A 19,153-nucleotide genomic window follows, 5' to 3' on the forward strand; every position below is an offset into this window, starting at 1 on the left:
GCGGAGGTTGCGCGGCCCGCGCAGCGCCCTCAGCGCCTTCCCCGCTCCGCATCCCCCGCGGCGCCGCGCTCCGCTCCGCGCACGGGCAGCGAGACAGCGAGSGAGGCCTCCCTTCCCGGAGAGGCGGCAGCGCTGATGCGGGAGTGGGCTGCATGCCCAAGGAAAGGAGGTTTTTGGTGTTTGCTGTCTCGAGGACGCCATCAGGCCGCCTTGGACTCGTCTGGAGTAAAGCTGTTGTCCAGGTTTGTCGTCTTGGTCATCCTCCCGAAGAAAAGGAGCTCTCGGGTTAGTAAATGTATTCATGAGCAAAATAGAACATCCTGTGTTTTGTGTGCAGATGAGGTTCTTTTGAGTGTTTRGGCATAAGATTGGCTTAATTGAATTCCATATTGAATTTTGTTGCAAGACAATCTATYATTGAAAAGTGTTACATTGGACACTTAAGGTAATTTAGACATATAAACCGATTTTATTCTAAACAAATAATCCAGTGTTATTGTAGATGCAGCCAAAGTGTCCTGCAATGTMCATTTAATTTAAAAAGTCTGTTTTATGTTTAAGAAGACCAATGGTGTTTTACAGKATTTTTCTAGCAGTCTGTTGTGCATTGTTACTGCAGTAGGTGGTTACAGTCAAGGTTCTTTKCTTGCACATACAATTTATTAGTATATGGCTAATTTTAGCGGGAATGTAATCTGTGGAARTCAATTTTACCATCTACATGAGTGCTTTGAGATCTAGGCATGGAGGGTTATGTGCTTTTAATGTTACTTTTGCCTCCTCTTCTCCCATTTTCTTCAGTGCCATACTTCCTTGCTGTATTTCTTACAGGCCTTAGAGCTTAGAGTAGGTTAATGCTTTATACTAGTCAGTATGCTCTGAATATAAAGAAAGACTTTGAAAATCGCTGTAAATTGTGTGAAATGATGACATGAACAGCATAGATTTAGGGAGTAGATCATACATATAATGATAAACAACTCTGTAAACATCTCTGGGCACTCTCTAGAATACTGCTTTTGATGTGCTAGTTCTTTGGGAATGTCTTGTTTAGCTTATTGAAGGAAGACCACCAAGCAGTTGAATGATATGACAGAAATGTGTATCTTTCAGATACAAATAAAACTAGACCTTCTTCCTAGAGCCACGGGAAGCAGACCTCCATTTCAGTAGAATTCTGCATGGCACATACATGTACTTGATTCCATACAATGCCAAAAACGGCCAGTAGATAGGACAATTTTTCTCTTATGCATTCAAAAAATAGTGATTTCCTTTCAATCAGTGTTTTGCATGACTTTATAAGTAATGAACATTTGAAATGTAATTTTTTTTTTCTGTAGAGTGGAAAAACTGTATATTTTATAATAAAAATGAGCTCTAAAAACTTGATGCATGGTCCTTGCTCTTCTTAATTCTCTGCAGTCATTGCTCATTCATTTTGCTTTGAAAAACGTCATGTGAATTTCAACTACAAAACAATAACTGTTGTGACTCTCTGATTAGCTGTTATTGTGAAACAAAATGTCTTCTAAAGAAGAAATACTTGTAGACAAAATTTCATTGGTGTAGTTGAATTGTTTTTACTACAAAAGTAATTATTTTAATTAATACAATATGTAATAGTTGAGTGAAACACTTTGGATCTCTCCCAGTCATTAGACCTAAAATTAGTGACTGATGATTGGCAGCTGTGTAGTTGGGTCAGTAGAACAGTTAACTCTGCTTAACAGAGAYAGTCGATGTTAAATGGTCAGTATATGGCATATAAATATATATAATTGTAAAATACAGGTAAGGTAATTTTAAGCATGCAGAGAGGTTTAAATATTTCACAGTGGCTCAAATTCTGTGCACTGCATCCTCCTGATACAATGATGCACAGTGTCTTGCAATTTTGTTTAAGMTTCTTTTTCTTGGGAATGACTTATATGGGCTTTTCAGAACCAAAGCACACCCTTGTTACTGGCTGCAGTCTGTGATCTTTGTGTGTGAGAGGTGTATGCTTTGCTGAAGTAAGGGTTCATTTATCTGATCACRTAGGCTAAGTGTATCCTACTCATCACACCCTTTTTATTGATATCAGCATGTAGTTTGAACTAAAGGGAACTAAAGCCCTGGAATATACATATTCTTCTTTGAAATTATCAACAAATTTTCAATGTATTTGAAGTAAATTGAAATTTACAGTCTGACAGTGGCCACATCAGTGGTTTGTAACCTACTGCAGTGCAAAAACCCTTGTACTGGTTGAATATGGCATACTCAGGCTGCAGAGGGTGTTAYATCCTATTTTCCTTTGTTTTAATAGACCTTTGTTTTTTAACCTTTACACACATGTGATATTTACAATTTGGAATGCCTTTTGACTATTGTGGATCTCTTGTTTACTCTCTTGTGTCTTGGGCAGCAAAGTTCAAGATACGATAGTATTGTGTGAAATGTGGAAATGTTTGTTTCATTGAATGCCTGACCTTTTAATGTCATTGAGTTGCAGGTGTTTGGTAGGAGTGAATGAGAAAATTTGGTTTATCTTTCTATAGATAAGATGTCTTTTTTCCATGTCCTTCTAAGCTCTTGCTTCTTCTTTTTATATTTTTTTTTTCTTTCAAACTAGGGCCTCCATTTTTTTTAATGTTTCCTAATTCAGATCCTTTATTGTATTTCTGAGTATTTTTGTATATTTTTTTTTCTGAGTTAATCCCTGTAAAGCTAGTGACTGGAATTGATTTTGACACTCTTAGTGTCTCTTCCTTAATTTTCCATCTACCCCATTCCTGTGTTTTCCATTGATGCTCCTTGCAGAGTTTGAGGTCTTCCTTTAATGATGTCTTTGGATTGGTCTGTGTACACTGCATGTGATTATAAGTTGAAAAACCAACTATCATATCTTTTAATTAAATCTTCTGGAGCATGTTTCTGCCAACCCTTTAAATGCCAAAACAGACCTTTGGGGGAATTCCTCCCCCTCCCACCTTCTCCAGTGGTACAGAGTGAATGGATGTAATGCTCACCTCCCTATGTACATTGATGAGCTCGGTTTTCTGAAGTAACCAGATATTTTTTCTTTTTAATACAGGCATGAAATTACAATGTAACTTTGGGYTTGTTTAATCCAAAATAAGGATAAATTGGAGCTGTATTTGTCAAAACTTTGTTACTAACTGGTTAGCTTTCAGGATWCATGGTGAGAAACTAGCTAGGAAGACAGCAGGGATGTTACTTTGGCTGTTTACTTCAACCGGTTACTTCATCTGATAATTCAGTTCTTTTTTTTTTACTTTATACTGGGTCTGGCTGGGATGGAGGTAAATTTCTTGAAAGCAGCTTGCACAGTGTTGTGTTTTGGGTCTTTGGCTGAAACAGTGTTGATAGCACACCAATGTTTTGTTTGTTGCTGAACAAGTTTTCTTTTCCATCCCCTTTCTACCTCCACTCTAGAGAGGAAGCATGGGTTGGCAAGAGACTGGGAAGGCACAAAGCTGGGACAGTGACCAGAACTGGTKTGAGGGATAGTCCTCATCACCCAATGTTATGCTCAGCCATGGAAACTGGAAGTAGAGGAAGAAGGGTGGGCGGGGAGGGGTTGCCTTCCAGGGTGCCTCCTSCTCAGAGACTGGCTGGGATTGGTTTGCTTAAGGAAGGTGGTGAGTAATTTCCCTTATGTCACCTTCCTGCGTCTTTCCTTCTATTAAACTGCTTTTGTCCTGACCTATAAACTTTCTTGTGCTTCTTCTCTACTCCTCTCCCTTGCTGCTCAGGGAGGGGAGGGTGGGTCACCAGCAAGCGGCTCTGTGGCTGCTGTTTGGGATCAGCCCACCACTCATATGGAACACAGTCACACACCAACGCTTGAAACCTGCATTGTAGCAACATGGTATTTGTCACAGGTCTGAATGAAAACTTGGGTTTGAGCTTAAACCATGGCAAACCTAGTTGTTTCCACTTTCCTACATACATTGGTTTGAATTAAGAAGGTTTGGAAAGATTACTAGCCTGTTCTTCAGATTATCTCTGTTAAATTTTTCTGGCGTAGTCTTGGACTGAGAAGCCCAGTACTGTCTGAGTACTGTCTGTTAAATTGAAGTGTTGTTAAAATGTTGGACTGTGTTTCTTGCCCTTTAAAGGTTGTGGATTCTTTTTCATGTTCTCCCATAAGGTGGAATTTGCACAGTTTAAAAAAATATAAGAAAATTCTCCAGGTTTGCAATATTTTTTTTTTTTTTTTTTCCTGTGGTCAAGGATGTTGATGGCATAAATTTTCTATACTAAGCTTTCAGTCAGTTCGCATGGAGGGCACTTTCGGTATTAATGGATAGATGTTAAGAGGAGGAAAAGGCAAATACTGTCTAGCTTCTCATTTTCCTTTCAAATGATGTATTAGTTCTTTCTTAAAGCTGTATAGAAATGCATAAAGCACCTTTGATCTGGATTCTGAGTTTATCAATATCTCTTCTTTTTCTGCTGAAACAAAACAGTGGATCTCCTGAACACAGGCCTACCACCACACTTGTGTGTGTCAACAGGTTCATCTGAAGTGTAGAAAGTGGTTGTAGCCAGGAAAGAATGTTCCATCTGAGCTACCACAAAAGTTTGGGKTTTTTTTCTTTCCTCTTTAGAATCAGGATAATAGAGGGCATAATGTCACCCCCATTAGAATTGCTTAAAGAAAATTCTCRAGATCATGATAAAGGAGTCATGTATACTTTTCTCCTTCCTGCAAGGCTTCAATTGTTTTGCTTTGCACATTGTGTGTATTTTCACAGTCTGCATTGCCATGAGATGAGATTACTGCAGTCCAAGAACTACCCACTTAGGAGTTTTATGGTACAGCCATCCATCTGCTTGAAAATGAAAAACTTTTTATGCAGTTTTATAATTTATTTTTTTCTGTTTGTGCTTACATCAGTATACTTTGAAGAGCCCCATCTTTAGGGCAGCGTTCTCATAGCAGTTGGGAATATTGATGGAGCACAAGGAAGACCATGGAATTACCGAGTGGTTTGTGTTGCAAGAGAACTTAAAGGTCATCTAGTTCAACTTCCTGCCATGGGAAGGAATGCTTTCCTCTAGACCAGGTTGCTCAGGTCCATCCAACCTGGCCTTGAGCCCTGCCAGGGCTGGGGCATCCAAAGCTTCCCTGTGCAACCTACTCCAATGCCTCACCACCCTCACAAATTTCTTTCCAATATCTAATGCCTCACCACCCTCACAAATTTCTTTCCAATATCTAATTTAAATCTACCTTTTTTCAGCTTGAAGCCATTCCCCCTTGTCTTATCACTGCATGTCCTTGTGAAAAATCCCTCTCCAACCTTCTTGAAAGCCCCATTTCGGTACTGGGAGATGCTGTAAGATCTCCATGAAACCACCTCTCTAGGCTGAACAACCCCAGCTGAACTGTCTCAGCCTGTCATAGGAGAGGTGCTCCAGCCCTGTGCTCAGCTTCAAATAGGTCCGCAGGAGAGCCACTAAACATCCTGGAGCTGGATGCAGCAGTATTCCTGATGGAGTCTCTAAAGAGCAGGGTAGAGGGGGACCTGCTCCCTGGACCTGCAGCTACGCTGCTTTGGATGCAGCACAGGATATGGTTGCTTTCTGGGCAGTGAGCACATAAGATGCAGGAAAACCTTGAATCACGTGTTTAGTCCTGTTGAGCCATTGGGGAGATCACAGAATTATTTAGGCTAGAAAGGACCTACAAGATCATCAAGTCCAACCTATAATCCAGCACTGCCAAGCCAACCACTAAACCATATTCTTATGTGCCATGTCTACATKACTTTTTAATATCTCCAGGGGTGGTAACTCCATCGCTTTGTAGGCAACCTGTTCCAATTCTTGACAGCCTTTTCAGTGAGTAAATTTTTCTTAATATTCATTCTAAATGTCCTGTGGTGCAACTTGAGGCAATTTCCTCTCTTCCCGTCACTTGTAACCTGGGTGGAGAGGCTGACATGTGGCTACAATCTCCTTTCAGAGAGCAGTAAGGTCTCTCCTTAGCCTACTTTTCACCAGGCTGAACACCCTCAGCTCCCTCAGCCACTCCTCAAAAGATTTCCTCTCTCGACCTTTCACCAGCTCTGTTGGTCTTCTCTTGACTCACTTGGGCACCTGAATATCTTTCCAGTACCACAGTTTATTTCTTCATTAGCATATGATTATTGTGATTGGAAGCTACTTAAGTGGACTCAATACTGTGCTTTTGGAGTCCAAATCAGGCCCTGATCTTTGTAGGTAAACTTGGTGATGATCTGGATTTCAGAAGCAGAAGCCTTTTGTTGGGTATAGTGAAAAATAGAAATAACCTCTTGCAGCAGAGTCTGAGTGCAACTTTGTGCAACAGTATGTCTATAACTAGTGCTGTCAGAATAAGAAAGGTGATGATTAGACTTCATGGATGTTTCAAAAGCCTGATTTTGTTGTTTATTGTCCAGATAATAATGGTCTCATAGTCTTGTCAAAAGCTTAAAGGCTGAGATCTTCCTGTTAAATATAGTAGACAGAGTGCTAGAACCTGTTTGCCACATATATTGCATTTGTTAATGKGGTGTTTTACAGTGATATTACTGATCTCTCTCTGCCTTATGTTGCATTGTTTATTTTGCTTTATTGATGTTCTGTTTTATTAGGATGAAGTGAATTATTTATATGCTTGTCCACATACATAGAAGTGRTTACACTGTGATATTAATATAAGAGAGAGTAATTAATTTTGCAGCCACAGACTGTTTTGACTTCATTACTTTGAGAACATGTGAAGCATAAATCACATTTTGTTATGAATTAGTGTTCAAGACTKTTTGTATCTGAACCATTGGCACTGATTAGAAAAGCACTTCCTTCTGCATGTCAGGAATTTCCATGCTAACTTAAAAAATCTGCTGTTTAAAAACAAGATAATAGTTCTGTTTTTCTAGTAGCCATTGTAGCCACATTCTGTTTCCCTGCTATTCACATGTGAGTGGTGCTTGCAGTGGTTCACYATAACTTGTTCTGAGTTGAGGGCTGCATTTGAAATGAAATCATAACTCTGCACTGTTGTCAAGTGTCTTGTTTGGCTTACAGATATGTTTCGTAAATGTAAAATTTTTCATGACGTGGGAGAAATAACATGAACTCTTTAGGTTTTGAAGCTTAGCAGGTAATCATATGAATTTGTGAACATTTTGAATGAGAGCAAATGTTAAAGGATTATCTGATTTGGTATGTTTTGAAGTTAATGTTTAGAATGTGTGCAGAATACAATCAGTGGTTATATTAGCAGTAGACTTGCATTCTGCAATTCAGCTGTAGCCCACTAATAGTTCAATAATTRTTTCGTTGTATTTCAGTGATCAGTGAATTGTAACTGACTTAATCCTCTGCTTTTTATTCTTTAGTGCTCCAAGTTGATGGACTAAGAACATGGAATATAATCTGGATGCGGKTGCTTGAACATCATTTATTCCAAAGCTTAGATTCTTCACATTGGTGGCCTGAATGATTGATTGATAAGCAACGTACGCAAGRACAATACTAAGAAAACATTCTGTCTATTGCTGCTGTCTTTAATGAAACTGGTGCAGAGTTGCTTCTTCTGAAATGCAGTTGAAAAAAATGAGGGAAATTTTACCAAGATTGTACCCTGGCCAAATTAATGATAAAAATAATTCCTTGACTACATCCCCAAAGCAATCTTCTGATGATAAAACAAATCCACCAAAAGGGGCAGATGACCAGAACTGCTGTTACCAAGGAACTGAGGCTGAGAACAATAGGTTGACACTGATAAGCTGTATAAAATGCAGAAGTGTTCAGAAAATTTCAATGCAAGATATAGAAAAGCGTAAGAAGCTTGAGTGGACTGAAGACAAAAATTTCATCTGCAAGAAGTGTAGTCATAYTGAGCTGCCAGCTTTTGATTTTGTTCCTGAGGGTGCCAATGCTGCAGACTTTGAAAAACATGAAAGAAAAACCCCAAGTAAAACTCAGAAAACCTTTAAAGTAAAAAATTTTCTGCCAGGTAAATACTACTGTGATAAATGCAGATTTTCAACAAAGGATCCTTTACAGTATAAAAAGCACATAGGGCAACATGAAGAAATTAAGTTTCTTTGTTCCCACTGTAATTGTGTATCCTACACCAAAGGAGAATTCCAGARACATTTGGTGAAACACACTGGAACTTTTCCGTTTCAGTGTGAATACTGTGAATATGGTGCTGTTAGACATGACTATATAGTTAAACATACGAGAAGAGTACATGAAACGCCCAGAAAACGGCTGTCAAATGCTTTCATAAACCACAAGCAAAAGAAGCAGAGTCAAAGCACTTTATGTAAAAAGCAGAAATACAATAAAATTTCTTTTCAGAATGAACTTTCAAATTTGTCTTCAAATATGGTTTGTGAGATTCCAAGTAAAACAGCTAAAACAATCTGCTCATCTCAAAATGTAGAATGTAGCATAAACACAGCATCAGTCCAGGATAAGACTATATTGGAGCCATCTGAAATGAGTGTATGTGAGAATCAAAGTGTGGAGGTTGAGGTTTATTCTCCAAAAACAGAGCCTTTGCAACCTGGGATGCCTTTAACAGTAATTGCACCATCTGAACTTGTAGTTCCTTCTAACTGTTTAGCTCAAATAGTAGAGCTTAAAATAGTGAATGGAGCACAACAGCTAGTTCTTAAACTAATTCCTATGAAAGAAGCAAATTACAAATCTGTAAACTGTGCTGAAGAGGAACTTGAGAATCAAGGTATAGAACAATCTGCAGAAGGAAGAAAAACATCTTCTATGTCTCAAAATGAGTTACTAACCATGGAAGTGAATGTAAACAAATTATCCAATGTTAGTAACCAGCTTGATCTGGATAGTACATATGACAAGAATTCTGAATATTTTTCTTCTTCTGATTCTCAACTATCTGACTGTAGCTCTGTATCTATACAAAGGGAAGATACATCAAAATTTTGCTTTCATTTGGTGAAAGGTATTGATGTCCATTCAGGTGTTCTAGAACTTAGTTCTCCATCTCTGGTGACGAACAGTACTGAAAAAAAAAGTGATCTTAAATCCTCAAGAGGGCAAGTAGATGGAAAAAGTAACTTACATTGTGATGTGTATTGTTATGAAGAAACTGAGGATATATACCGTCCAAAATATGGTTCTGTTTCTGAAGGTAAAACTTCCAAGAACATTTCAGCAGAAGCAGCTCAGGAGGGCGAAAGTTCTTCTCCAGACCATAAAGAAAAGAATACATTGTCTGTGAAGAAGGTTTACAAGGAATGTAAGAGTCTGCTGGTCAGCTCTACTGAAGCACATTTAGCTGGAAAGGATTTTGATAAAAGATCTGCTRCATCTTCTGAGGCAGGAAAAAACTTCCATGTTACTGATAGTCCACCTTGTGAGGATATAAATTTTGACTTTAGCAAAGTGAAGAGAGCTAAAACCATAAGTCAAAAGAATGGTCATCTTCTGGAATCACTAGAATTACAGAAGAAGGAAAAGAAAGGTAATTCTTTTGAAGGACCTGTTATTTCGTCTGTATTTTCTCTTAGCTCTGGGGCTGAAAATGTTCCAGAGGATGTCAGATGGGATGACACAACACGCAGGAAGAGATCAGCWACATTGCTGTGCAGAAAGATTGCTCAGCTCATGTCTGCTGCTGAACCTAACATGAAATCTGTGCCCTTGAGATGTCAAGCTTCCAGTAAAAAGTTGCCTTTGCCTCAGGAAAGTTCAAGCTGCGAGAGAGTTTGTGCCACTGAAGTGGAACAACCTGCATCTTTGTCTCAAGTGCATGGTGAAAGAAGTGTGATTAGCAGTGAAGAACACAGTGAAGATCAGCTTTTTACATTTTCAAGAACTTCTAAAAACAGAGTAACTAAAAACTCCCATGTTGCTACTCCAATGTTTATCCCYAAAGGGACAATGCTGAGAGTGCTGAATGCTAATAGCAGTCAAAACTCATATGGAGTAGAGAACAGAGGTGAAACTTCAGCTCCCGTGCATTGCAATGAAATGTTTCTGCCTCGCCCAGTCCCCGTCAGTGTTTCTGAGACACTCAGCAGTAATTTCCAAGCTTTGCCTAATCAGAGTGAGCCAAATGCTGAGTCCAGAACTATATCACTCAGGCAAAGACCAAAGCGRGAGGCAAGTGTTAAAAATAACAACAAGCAAACTGGTGTACCATTTCAGAAAAGCAGTGATGTGAGCAAGCAAAGCAAGTCCTATTCAAAAAGTCAACTAGGTCATAAAAATAAGGCAAAACAAGCAAGCTTCAGAGAACTTCCTAAGAGGAAAACAAGAGCTCAGTCGGAAACCAGTTCAAGTTCTGATACGTCATACCTGTTGACAGCAAGACGGCTTCGACTTGTTCCTCTGAAAATGAATCAGTTGATAAAATGCCCTCGTCGTAACCAGCCAGTTGTGGTACTRAACCATCCTGATGTTGATTCACCAGAGATCATTAATGTCATGAAGACTATCAACAAGTATAAAGGTCAAGTCCTGAAAGTAGTTCTGTCAGAAAGGACAAGTAGTTGTCTTGGTGTCAGACGTTACCGAAAGCGTCTTACTCTTCAGAATGTTGAGACAGGAAACCAATCAAAAAAGCAGAGTATGCTAAAAATGAAGCTGAAAAAGACCCATAAAAATAACTACCAAGTGGTGGAAACTTCACCAGCTGAAGCACTTCAGTGTCTGTTTAGGTGTTGGTTTTGTGGACGAGTATATATGGACCAAGAAGAATGGATAAGTCATGGACAGAGACACTTAACAGAGGCAACCAAGGGTTGGGATGTTCTTTCTCTTCAAGCAAAAAAACATTAAGTGAGAGACTAGGGGAGGTTTCCCCTCTTGCTTTTAATGAGTGCCACTAACTTGCTTGAAACGGAGGATTGAAATAACTGCTTTATTTTGCCAAAAGTCCTCTACTGTTAGCAAAGTGAAGAAGAGAGTAGAGGTACAGAGAGGTAGAGAAGCTGATAGTGAGGTTTAAGCACTACTTTGCACTCTTGTGTTTGACATTTATAGTGGAGGTCAGCTTCATCTGTTCCATAGAAAAAATTTGAAGAAGATTTGCTATGCAAACATCTTTCTGGTTACCCTAGGATACTGTGCTGTATGTGGTTTGTGCTAGGTCTGTATGGATTAAAGTCTTAGATGATGATATCTTTGTAAATTTAAGAGGATTTAGTTTGCTTTATTACAGCATGATGTTTCAGAGATTGAGCACATCTGTACTGAAAAGCACCTTTGGTCCTCTGTGGACAGCAAGTGAGCGTCATAGGTTTTAGTGGCAAATTAAGCACTACGCATAAAAAGAAAAAWTTAAATGCAAGTGCTCTGTTTCAGTGAACTAAAAACACTTCTGCTGACTTCAGAGGAGATACAAGGGTGTAAATAAAAAAATCTATGGAATCAGTTACTCCCACTAGATCAGGTAGCACCAAAAAATTCAATTTTGCTTAGTACTTAGTCTTTACCTAGACTGTATTGTGTAGGTGTGAGGGAGCAGAACACTGTCAGGATTTGATCAAGCCAGAGATGCGATTAGGTTTGGGGCGACAGTGAAAAGCATTTCTCTGTATGGCCTCAAGGCTGCTCTGAAATWGTATTAGCCAAACATAAACCCTCTAACACCTTGTGTGCGATAAAGCATTTATAGAACTCAGTATTTGGTTAGAACTCTAGTTGGTGAGCTTATTTACAGGGGAACTTGCTGAAGATGAAGACTTTTCAAAATGAAAAGCCATTTGCACAGCTTTTACATTGACAGTATTGAACCAGATTTTCAGTGCAATCTTTCATCATGCTTAACAATTTAGATGTTACAATTTATTTTTTATAGGCCTCAAATTCAAAAGCATGTGCCTAGTTCCAAATTATGTCTTATGTGTACTGACTTCAGTGCAGTGTAAACATTGTTCAGTTGCTTAAACACTTCTCTAAATCAGGGCCAAATTACAGTTTTTTAGTAACAAAAAGGAATGGATGACACTGAAGTTACTGTTTCTGTGTGTGAGCTATGGATGTTTCTCTTCATCTTGTCATTTTTAAATCATTTTAGAATCATGTAGAATGAAGTATATTGAAGCACATACAATTAAAATAATGTGTTACAGTTTTAGAAATATGAAAATCAATACTGACTCTAATGCTGGATGTGTGTTCTGTGTTTTAACTGGGACTTCTCTGGTAAACTGGTAGTCCCTAACTTTTCACTGATGGTGCATTTTTGTAAACAGTCTAGCTGGGAATATTTTTTTTATATACTCCAGCAGATTATACATTGTTTTGATAAAGTATTTATCACATCTACATTGAAATGTAAATATTTTTAAACTACATCTGACTGAGGTTTATTTTCAAAACCACTTATTGCTTTCCCATAATTTTGCAATACAGTGTTAAAATCCTTCTGATAGTTGGTGCTTTAAGTCAGATCCTTTTCATCCTGTACACATGGAAAATTTTTCTATCATTTGTATCAGACTAACCTATTCCACAGAACAAACTTTGTTTTGCCTGTTTTGTCAATAATAAGGAAAAGACAGTTCTCATTTTATATTCAAATGGAATTATATTTTTTTAGATGGGTACACTAGAGGGTTTTTTTCACTTCATATACTTTGATGCCAAACCTAAYAGTGCTATTTGCATTTTCAACMGTGAAAATAGTTTCCATTTTAAAATTCTGGCATATCATGTACAATAAATGCTGAAATGGTTAACACAAAAAACCCCATGGTTAGCATTCCTCCTTTGTTTTAATTCCTTCAGTCCAGGTTACTGATTGAATTAATTTTGTTTCTGTAGAAGCTACTAAATAAATAGTTTTGAATTTACTTTGTAGGAGTTGTCACTGGCAAAATCAGAACTTTGCTCATGAAAGCTGTACTGGGGGGATGGGAGAACTGTTGCTACTCAACTTTATAAACTCTTGGTGGTTTAAATATACTGGTAATCCTTGACTTCTCTAAGCAAGTTTACTGTTTACTTTAGTAAACATCTGTAGAGCTCTGTATGTCACTGCCATAATCTGTTATCTGAATTGTTAAGCCTTGGGGTCTTTATGGTTTTGAATGTAGACATTTTTTTTGTTTCAATATGAAAAGTTTTGTAAGTTAAATTGCATTGTCCTTATGAAATTCTCAAAGCAGATTATGTCATGCTTTTTTATGAGCTCTGCTAAACTATTTTAGCAGCTTCTGTTTTGTTCCTTTTATTCTTACTACATAAAATTATGTCAGAATAACTTCCTTCAAGTTTAGCAGTCCTATCAGTTTGAGAGAAATTATTTACARTGGATGTTTTCTTCCATTTTGATGCAGTGTTGAGAAATTAAAAGGTTGGAAGAAAATGGCAATCAACTGCTAAATTTTTTCAGAGCTAGTTGTGGCATTACATAGTACGTCATAAATTGGGCTGGAATGTTGTGGTTTTGGCTTGAGGGGTTTTATTCTTGTTYCTATTCTATAAGGATAAAGTAACTGAGGTTCCTTTTTTTTTGGTGTGTTGCAAATTACCTAGTCAAACTTCTGAGCGTGGTTAGGAAGATTATTGATGCTATGCAAAAAAATCGTTTCGTATATGTACGGAATTTTRGTTTGCCTTTATATACATGCACAATTTAGCTAGGCCTTCAAAAACTCAAATTGTATGAATAAATATTTCAGTATTTTTTTTCTTTCTGGAAAAATATCACATTCTCATATTTTTGCTCATATGCACTGGAACATGTTTTCTTGCTGATTTTGAAGCACATCTGCTCTTCTTACTAATGATTTCTATGTCTAAATTTGCACGTGGTAGGAATTCAAAGTGATGTTTGCATAATGGTCCTGTTGTGTAAGTGCTTGGAGTCTCAGGTATGGAATACAAGTACCTGCTATTTAAGCTAAAGAAGAAGTGCTCATTGWGTAATAGAATTTACATAATTACAACTAGTTTTATAACCTGCAATGCCTGTAAGCATCAGCTGACAAAAACTTCTGTGGCGACTGAGCACAGCTTGGTGTTGAGCAAACATATGTACACCACATGAAATTGTTAGACAGTGAGAACTGTGACGTGTATTTTTAAAAGCAAGGATATTTATTTGATGATAGTGATACACTTTATTAACTTTTGCTACTTAATGGTATTTCAGTGACATTTAGATAAGCAAGGGTGAGTTTTGTTTTCATCTGAAGTTAGGAGGTAGAGTACAAGATTAGCAAATTGATCAGTCATCGTAAAGATATCAGGAGTYGTTCTCAACACTTTCTGAATTATTACATTGGCACATTCTTTACTTGTATCCTCAAAGTGAAAATGCAACAATGAAAAAATGGAGTAGATCTGTCGAATGCTTCATTATGTTATGGGGAGCTCCTTGCTCAAAAGGTTAATCTAATTCCTGAGACATTGAAATAACTTCTATTTATAGCTATACAAATGAGTCAGTGACAGTAAGGCAGAAAACRTCAGCATGGCTTGAATGGATGTGTGAGGTAGCATTGTTCTCTGTGGGTTCCTGAYTGATCCTTTCCGTCAATGAGTGTTATGGGAACGGATTTGTAGAAGTCAATGATTTCTTCCACAGAATTAAATTTCTGGGGGGGAAAAATAATAATCAGTGATTGAGAATGAAATTGCTCGATGGTTTCATCCATAGCATCAAAAGACTTCCAAATGAGAGTATTAAAAATAGGTAATATTTTGCATGGAGTTATGATTTGATGGAAGCAATTCTAAAAGGAAAAGCATTATATTTTGATTCTCCTATTTCTTTTTTGTGTCTCTGTCTTATGGAAGGCAAAGCAACTAGCTGTTTAGGACAAAAAGGGAGCATGGTTAAGCCCTGATAATGCAGTATCACCTCTAAAGGTTTGTGATGACAGATGTGATCATAATTCTTGAAACCATGAAGCAACTATAAATTGTTACTTTGTCCTGCCACAAGTTACATTTAAGTAGCATGATGTTTTACACTGCAAGTTTCAAGGTATGTTGCTTTAAAATCCCTTTGAAGTGTGTAACAAGAACCATCTTGTTCTCGTGCCCAAAACAATGACATCCCCCAAGCAACTCCTAAAATGATAAAGGTCTGGTTCAAGGTTGCCGACTTGGTCAAACGGCAACAGAAAGCTATCCAAAGTGTTTATTTTCATCTGCTCTAGGGGAAACCTCCCATTTCAATGGTTAACAGTCCTTCAGTGTTTCAGTTTAAATGGTTCTCTTCCTTGTGTGTAACTTCTAAGCCCTCATCAGATGACAAAACYCTCATCAGTGTTTTTTCACTTGAGATATTCTTTGGGCTCATTGGTATTAAACCACCAGAACAGCACACAATAATGAAAGCTTACTTTGACATTAATGCTTATCTCATATKTATATAACATTTACTGGTCAGCACAGATCTTCTGGTGGTGTCTCCTGGTAGTGTCTGTCACCGTCACCCAGTTTGTAACAAAAGAATCAGATTAAGGAGGTGATTTGGTGAAACTGTTCTTGTATTAAGATGAAATATATTTAAGTTCTGTTTTGATAATTTTTACTCATGTACATTTGTTGTACTTTGGTTTTTTGTCTTTGCTTATGTTCAAAGTCACTRCTGAAAATCCAGGCAAAACTGTGTTTTATATTTCATGCCTTATAAAAGTAATATTTTTTTTTGTTCTAAACTTACTCTTTTATCAGTACCAGTTATTTCCTTGTTTTCTTGGTTGGGAAGTTAAAAGGTCTTAMTATAATTTTCTTCTGCTTTGGAAATTTAATTAGGCTTCACTTAGTTAATGTCACATTAACTGCTGTTTTAGGTCTTTGGCGATGGGGAAAAAATGTCTCAGATATTACTTAGATTTTTTATTATATTACTTAGATTTTTAATTACTCAGATATTACTTAGATTGTTTTTTTCTATATTATTTCATTTGGGAGTCTTACCTGAGCTAGTGAGTTTTAAAATATTAAGCTCTGAGTCTCTTTATATCTGCTAGTACATGAAGTTGACTTGGGCATCATAAACATTGMTGGTCCAGAATTTTGTGTCCTCAGCTATTTTAATGAAACTCCACATTTTGTTACGTGTAAAGACAACTAAAGACATAAAGATGAAGAAAATTCAGTACTTGATTTGTTTCCCTTCACTATGTGAAGAGACTTAGACAATCTCTGGTGTCATAGGAATTTCCTGTCTGCTGTCTCCAGACTCTTCTACGGAGATGGGAATAGGGTCTCAAAAATTGGTCATGAAAGAATTGTGTTGAGAAGGTGGTAGAACTCTGGGCTATGTTGCCCATTCTGAATGAGATCATTCAACCCTGARCTGTCATTTAAGCTGTGGGGGAGGTGCTTATGTTGCAAACATCTCTCTCAGTTGGAGGTGCTGGCTGTTTGTTGTGCCTCTTTTCCTGGCAGTAACTTTTGATATAGCACTGTCAGTGRGAGGCATGGTGGAAGTGCTCCCCTGTCTGCTGGACAGGCCAGGCCATTTTGGTGGCTGCTGAAGGCAGGTTGAGCTGATCCATCGGGTGAAATGGTGTGACTGGTATGACTGTGAGAGTTTGATGATGAACAGTAGCAGTAAATGCAGTGGTGAGGATTGAGAAAGTATCTCTGGCTGAAGCAGGGTGATCCAGACATACACATTGGGCTGTACTCCAAACTTTGTAAAAGCAGGCACCAAGCTGAAGAGGAGCCTACCTCTGCCTCTCATATTGAGTTACTGTGTTGGGAATTGAGCCTGATGCTACAGACATGCTAAAACATGCATTTTGTGTGTGGCAGATTTTTCTTTGAAAAGAAGATAAGAAAAATATTTAAATTTTGTGTCATGATCAGCTTTAAATGTGAGCAAGGTTTGTGTTTCATCATTTTCTAAAGAACTATACACATGAAAAAGGCTCTGTTACAKGGATCTCTGGATCTTTAATAGTGAAATTGTCTGGAATAGAGGAAGACAGCAGCCCAGGAAAGGGTGCTCAGGACAGCAATTTTGAATGCAAGTGCCTAAATTCCATATATGCCTCATTTGGGGATCTGATCTTTATAGCTTTATGTAATTTGGCCTTTGGAAAGCTCGGTATAGTAAATAATGTATGTAGGTGTGAACGTCTGTGAGTAAATAGCTATCAAAAGATGTACCTCCACTGAGAGAGTAAATGATTTTCTTTTTTTTTACCCCTCTGCTTCTATATATTCTATTARAGCTTGATACTAATTTACCTGCATGGAACTTCTCATACTTTCACCACAGAAATCTGGTGATCAACCCCTTTTTTTTTCTGCCCTTATGGCCTTCTAGGCTACATGAGAGCTAACAATAGAAGCACTCATGAGAATTAAAAATACATTTTAAAAAAGAATTTAAAACCTTGTTTGATAATACAATATGTTAACAACTYGTATACTGTACAGTAAAAATCAAAAGTTGCAATGAGATAGGGAAAAGTTTGAATAAATATATTTATGTGTAAGGAAAAATGTGTTTTAAAGGATGAAAATAGACTAATTCAAAAGTGAAAACACACAGCAGAAAATCTTTTAAGACCAAACTTGTGAACAAAATCACCAACTGGGGAGAACTGTCGCAGATCCGCCCATGTTTGTTGGCATTTAGGTTTCTTTCTCTTTGGCTGGTGAGGAGGAAATATTCAGCTGATCCGGACAGAGCAGCAAGGTCTGGCTGCACTGCACACTGCAAAATGTGGTGTAACAAAGGGTATCCCTGTGCAGGGACARTGCAGAGTGCTCTGGAAAGCATTTTAACAGGTACTGGAAAATTACTGGCATCAATTTACTGTAATTCAGCCTTACAAAGTGTTTTCACCTTCTTTGGGAAAAAAAAAACCTTAAAAGAGCTGCAAAAAATTGAGGTGACAATTTTCAAAAAAGAGCCTTTTTGGGGAATCCTTTGAGACTGCCTGGGAAGGAAGAAGCTCTTCTGAGCAATGTTGGTGCCACTGTTTGTTCATTGTGCTTTGTGCCCAGTTGTGTTTTAGTGTCTACTGCTGAGAATAATTTGTAGGGGTGGAAGATTGCCCTGTTTGTGATTCCCTGGTACAGCACTTAGTTGACCAGCAAAGCAATTTTGATTTTTTTTCCTGTTGTGCTTGATCTATGGGAAGATTTGAGTTAAAGAATCCTCAAAGAAGGCATAAGGTAAGGAGTCATGATTAAAGATTTGGCCTGGTAGAGCCAAGTCTTGGATGCACTGTGTGTTGTTAACTAGATGCTTGGAATCCTTATTTTGGAATTGTTACTTTGCAATTTGACTTGTCAGTCCAGACCCACTGTTTAAGATAAGTGCTCTCTGTGCACAAGTTGGAACAAATAACAAAGTCATATATTTTGGTATTTCCTGAGATGGGAGGGATTGTGTTCTCCTTCCTTTTAGCTCAGTAAAAACTGTTCATGTACCATTCAAGTAATTTTCCAGTTACCTGAATTGTTACAGCTGTTAACAATGATAATATAGTTCTACCTCTTTATTCTCTAGTGTAGAATACACATATATTGCATTATGCTGTAGCATGCCTTGTTTCTGTCATTGTTTCTGTTCTGAGCCTGTTTGTRTTAGAGCCATTACAGGAAAACTAAACAATGTAAGAACCATGGAAAACTAAACTTGCTTTCTGCTAAATCATACTAAAATTCCAGGAAATCATTTGGGAGGTTCAATTCAGAAAAGCAGTCAGTGTTTTACAGAAGACTCGTGGTTACAGAGGACAGCAGCAGCAGGATGATGGTACCTGCAGTAGAGTTCTTGATTTCTGCTACCATTCAGCTTCCCAAACGGTTTCATCGTGCTTGAATAATGAAAAATAAATAATTTTCCCCCTCATCATTAAACCTGTTCTCAAAGAACAACTTGCCAGGAAATCTTGTTCCTCTTGGGAAAGCTCATGAATCCTATCCCATGTTTTCTAATAAAAATTCTAATATAAATTTTTGACCCACCAAATGCCTTAAATCAGCCTGGGTCGTTTGCAATTTCAGGCACTTTGAAGTCTATCTATACAAAAGGTAAGTTTTGAAAAGTATTGAYGTGCACAAAAAAGATATAATTGAAGATTCAGCTACAGAGTCTTTGCCACTTCACCGAGTTGGATTTGTGTCAGTGATTTACATAGCTAATAACCCATAGGAGGTAGTTTTGCTTTTTTACTCTGCTTGAAGC

At 37.8% G+C, this 19,153-nt stretch overlaps 2 protein-coding genes across 3 annotated transcripts in view; one reads left to right on the forward strand and one right to left on the reverse strand.

Moving 5' to 3' along the window:
• Positions 1–12: 12 nt before the first annotated feature.
• ZNF518B (zinc finger protein 518B) lies at positions 13–14,039 on the forward strand. Of its 2 annotated transcripts, none has more exons than XM_057373481.1 (2): positions 13–285; positions 7,383–14,039. In XM_057373481.1, the coding sequence occupies exon 2, from the start codon at positions 7,585–7,587 to the stop codon at positions 10,816–10,818; it is 3,234 nt and encodes a 1,077-aa protein (XP_057229464.1). In that variant the 5' UTR covers positions 13–285; positions 7,383–7,584; the 3' UTR covers positions 10,819–14,039. The 2 variants fall into 2 exon arrangements, with proteins under 2 accessions (XP_057229464.1, XP_057229465.1); XM_057373482.1 differs by having other exon boundaries at positions 13–242.
• The window catches only part of CLNK (cytokine dependent hematopoietic cell linker), a 26,640-nt gene continuing 21,517 nt past the window's right edge, over positions 14,031–19,153 (reverse strand). Inside the window, exon 13 of the mRNA XM_057373476.1 lies at positions 14,031–14,585. Within this exon, the coding sequence (XP_057229459.1) occupies positions 14,457–14,585 (129 nt within the window). The 3' untranslated portion in view covers positions 14,031–14,456. The remainder of the gene's footprint in view (positions 14,586–19,153) is intronic.

Source organism: Malurus melanocephalus, unplaced genomic scaffold, assembly GCF_030028575.1.
Source record: "Malurus melanocephalus ecotype Western Australia unplaced genomic scaffold, MMel_1.1 scaffold_199, whole genome shotgun sequence".
Classification (NCBI taxonomy): Eukaryota; Metazoa; Chordata; class Aves; order Passeriformes; family Maluridae; genus Malurus; species Malurus melanocephalus.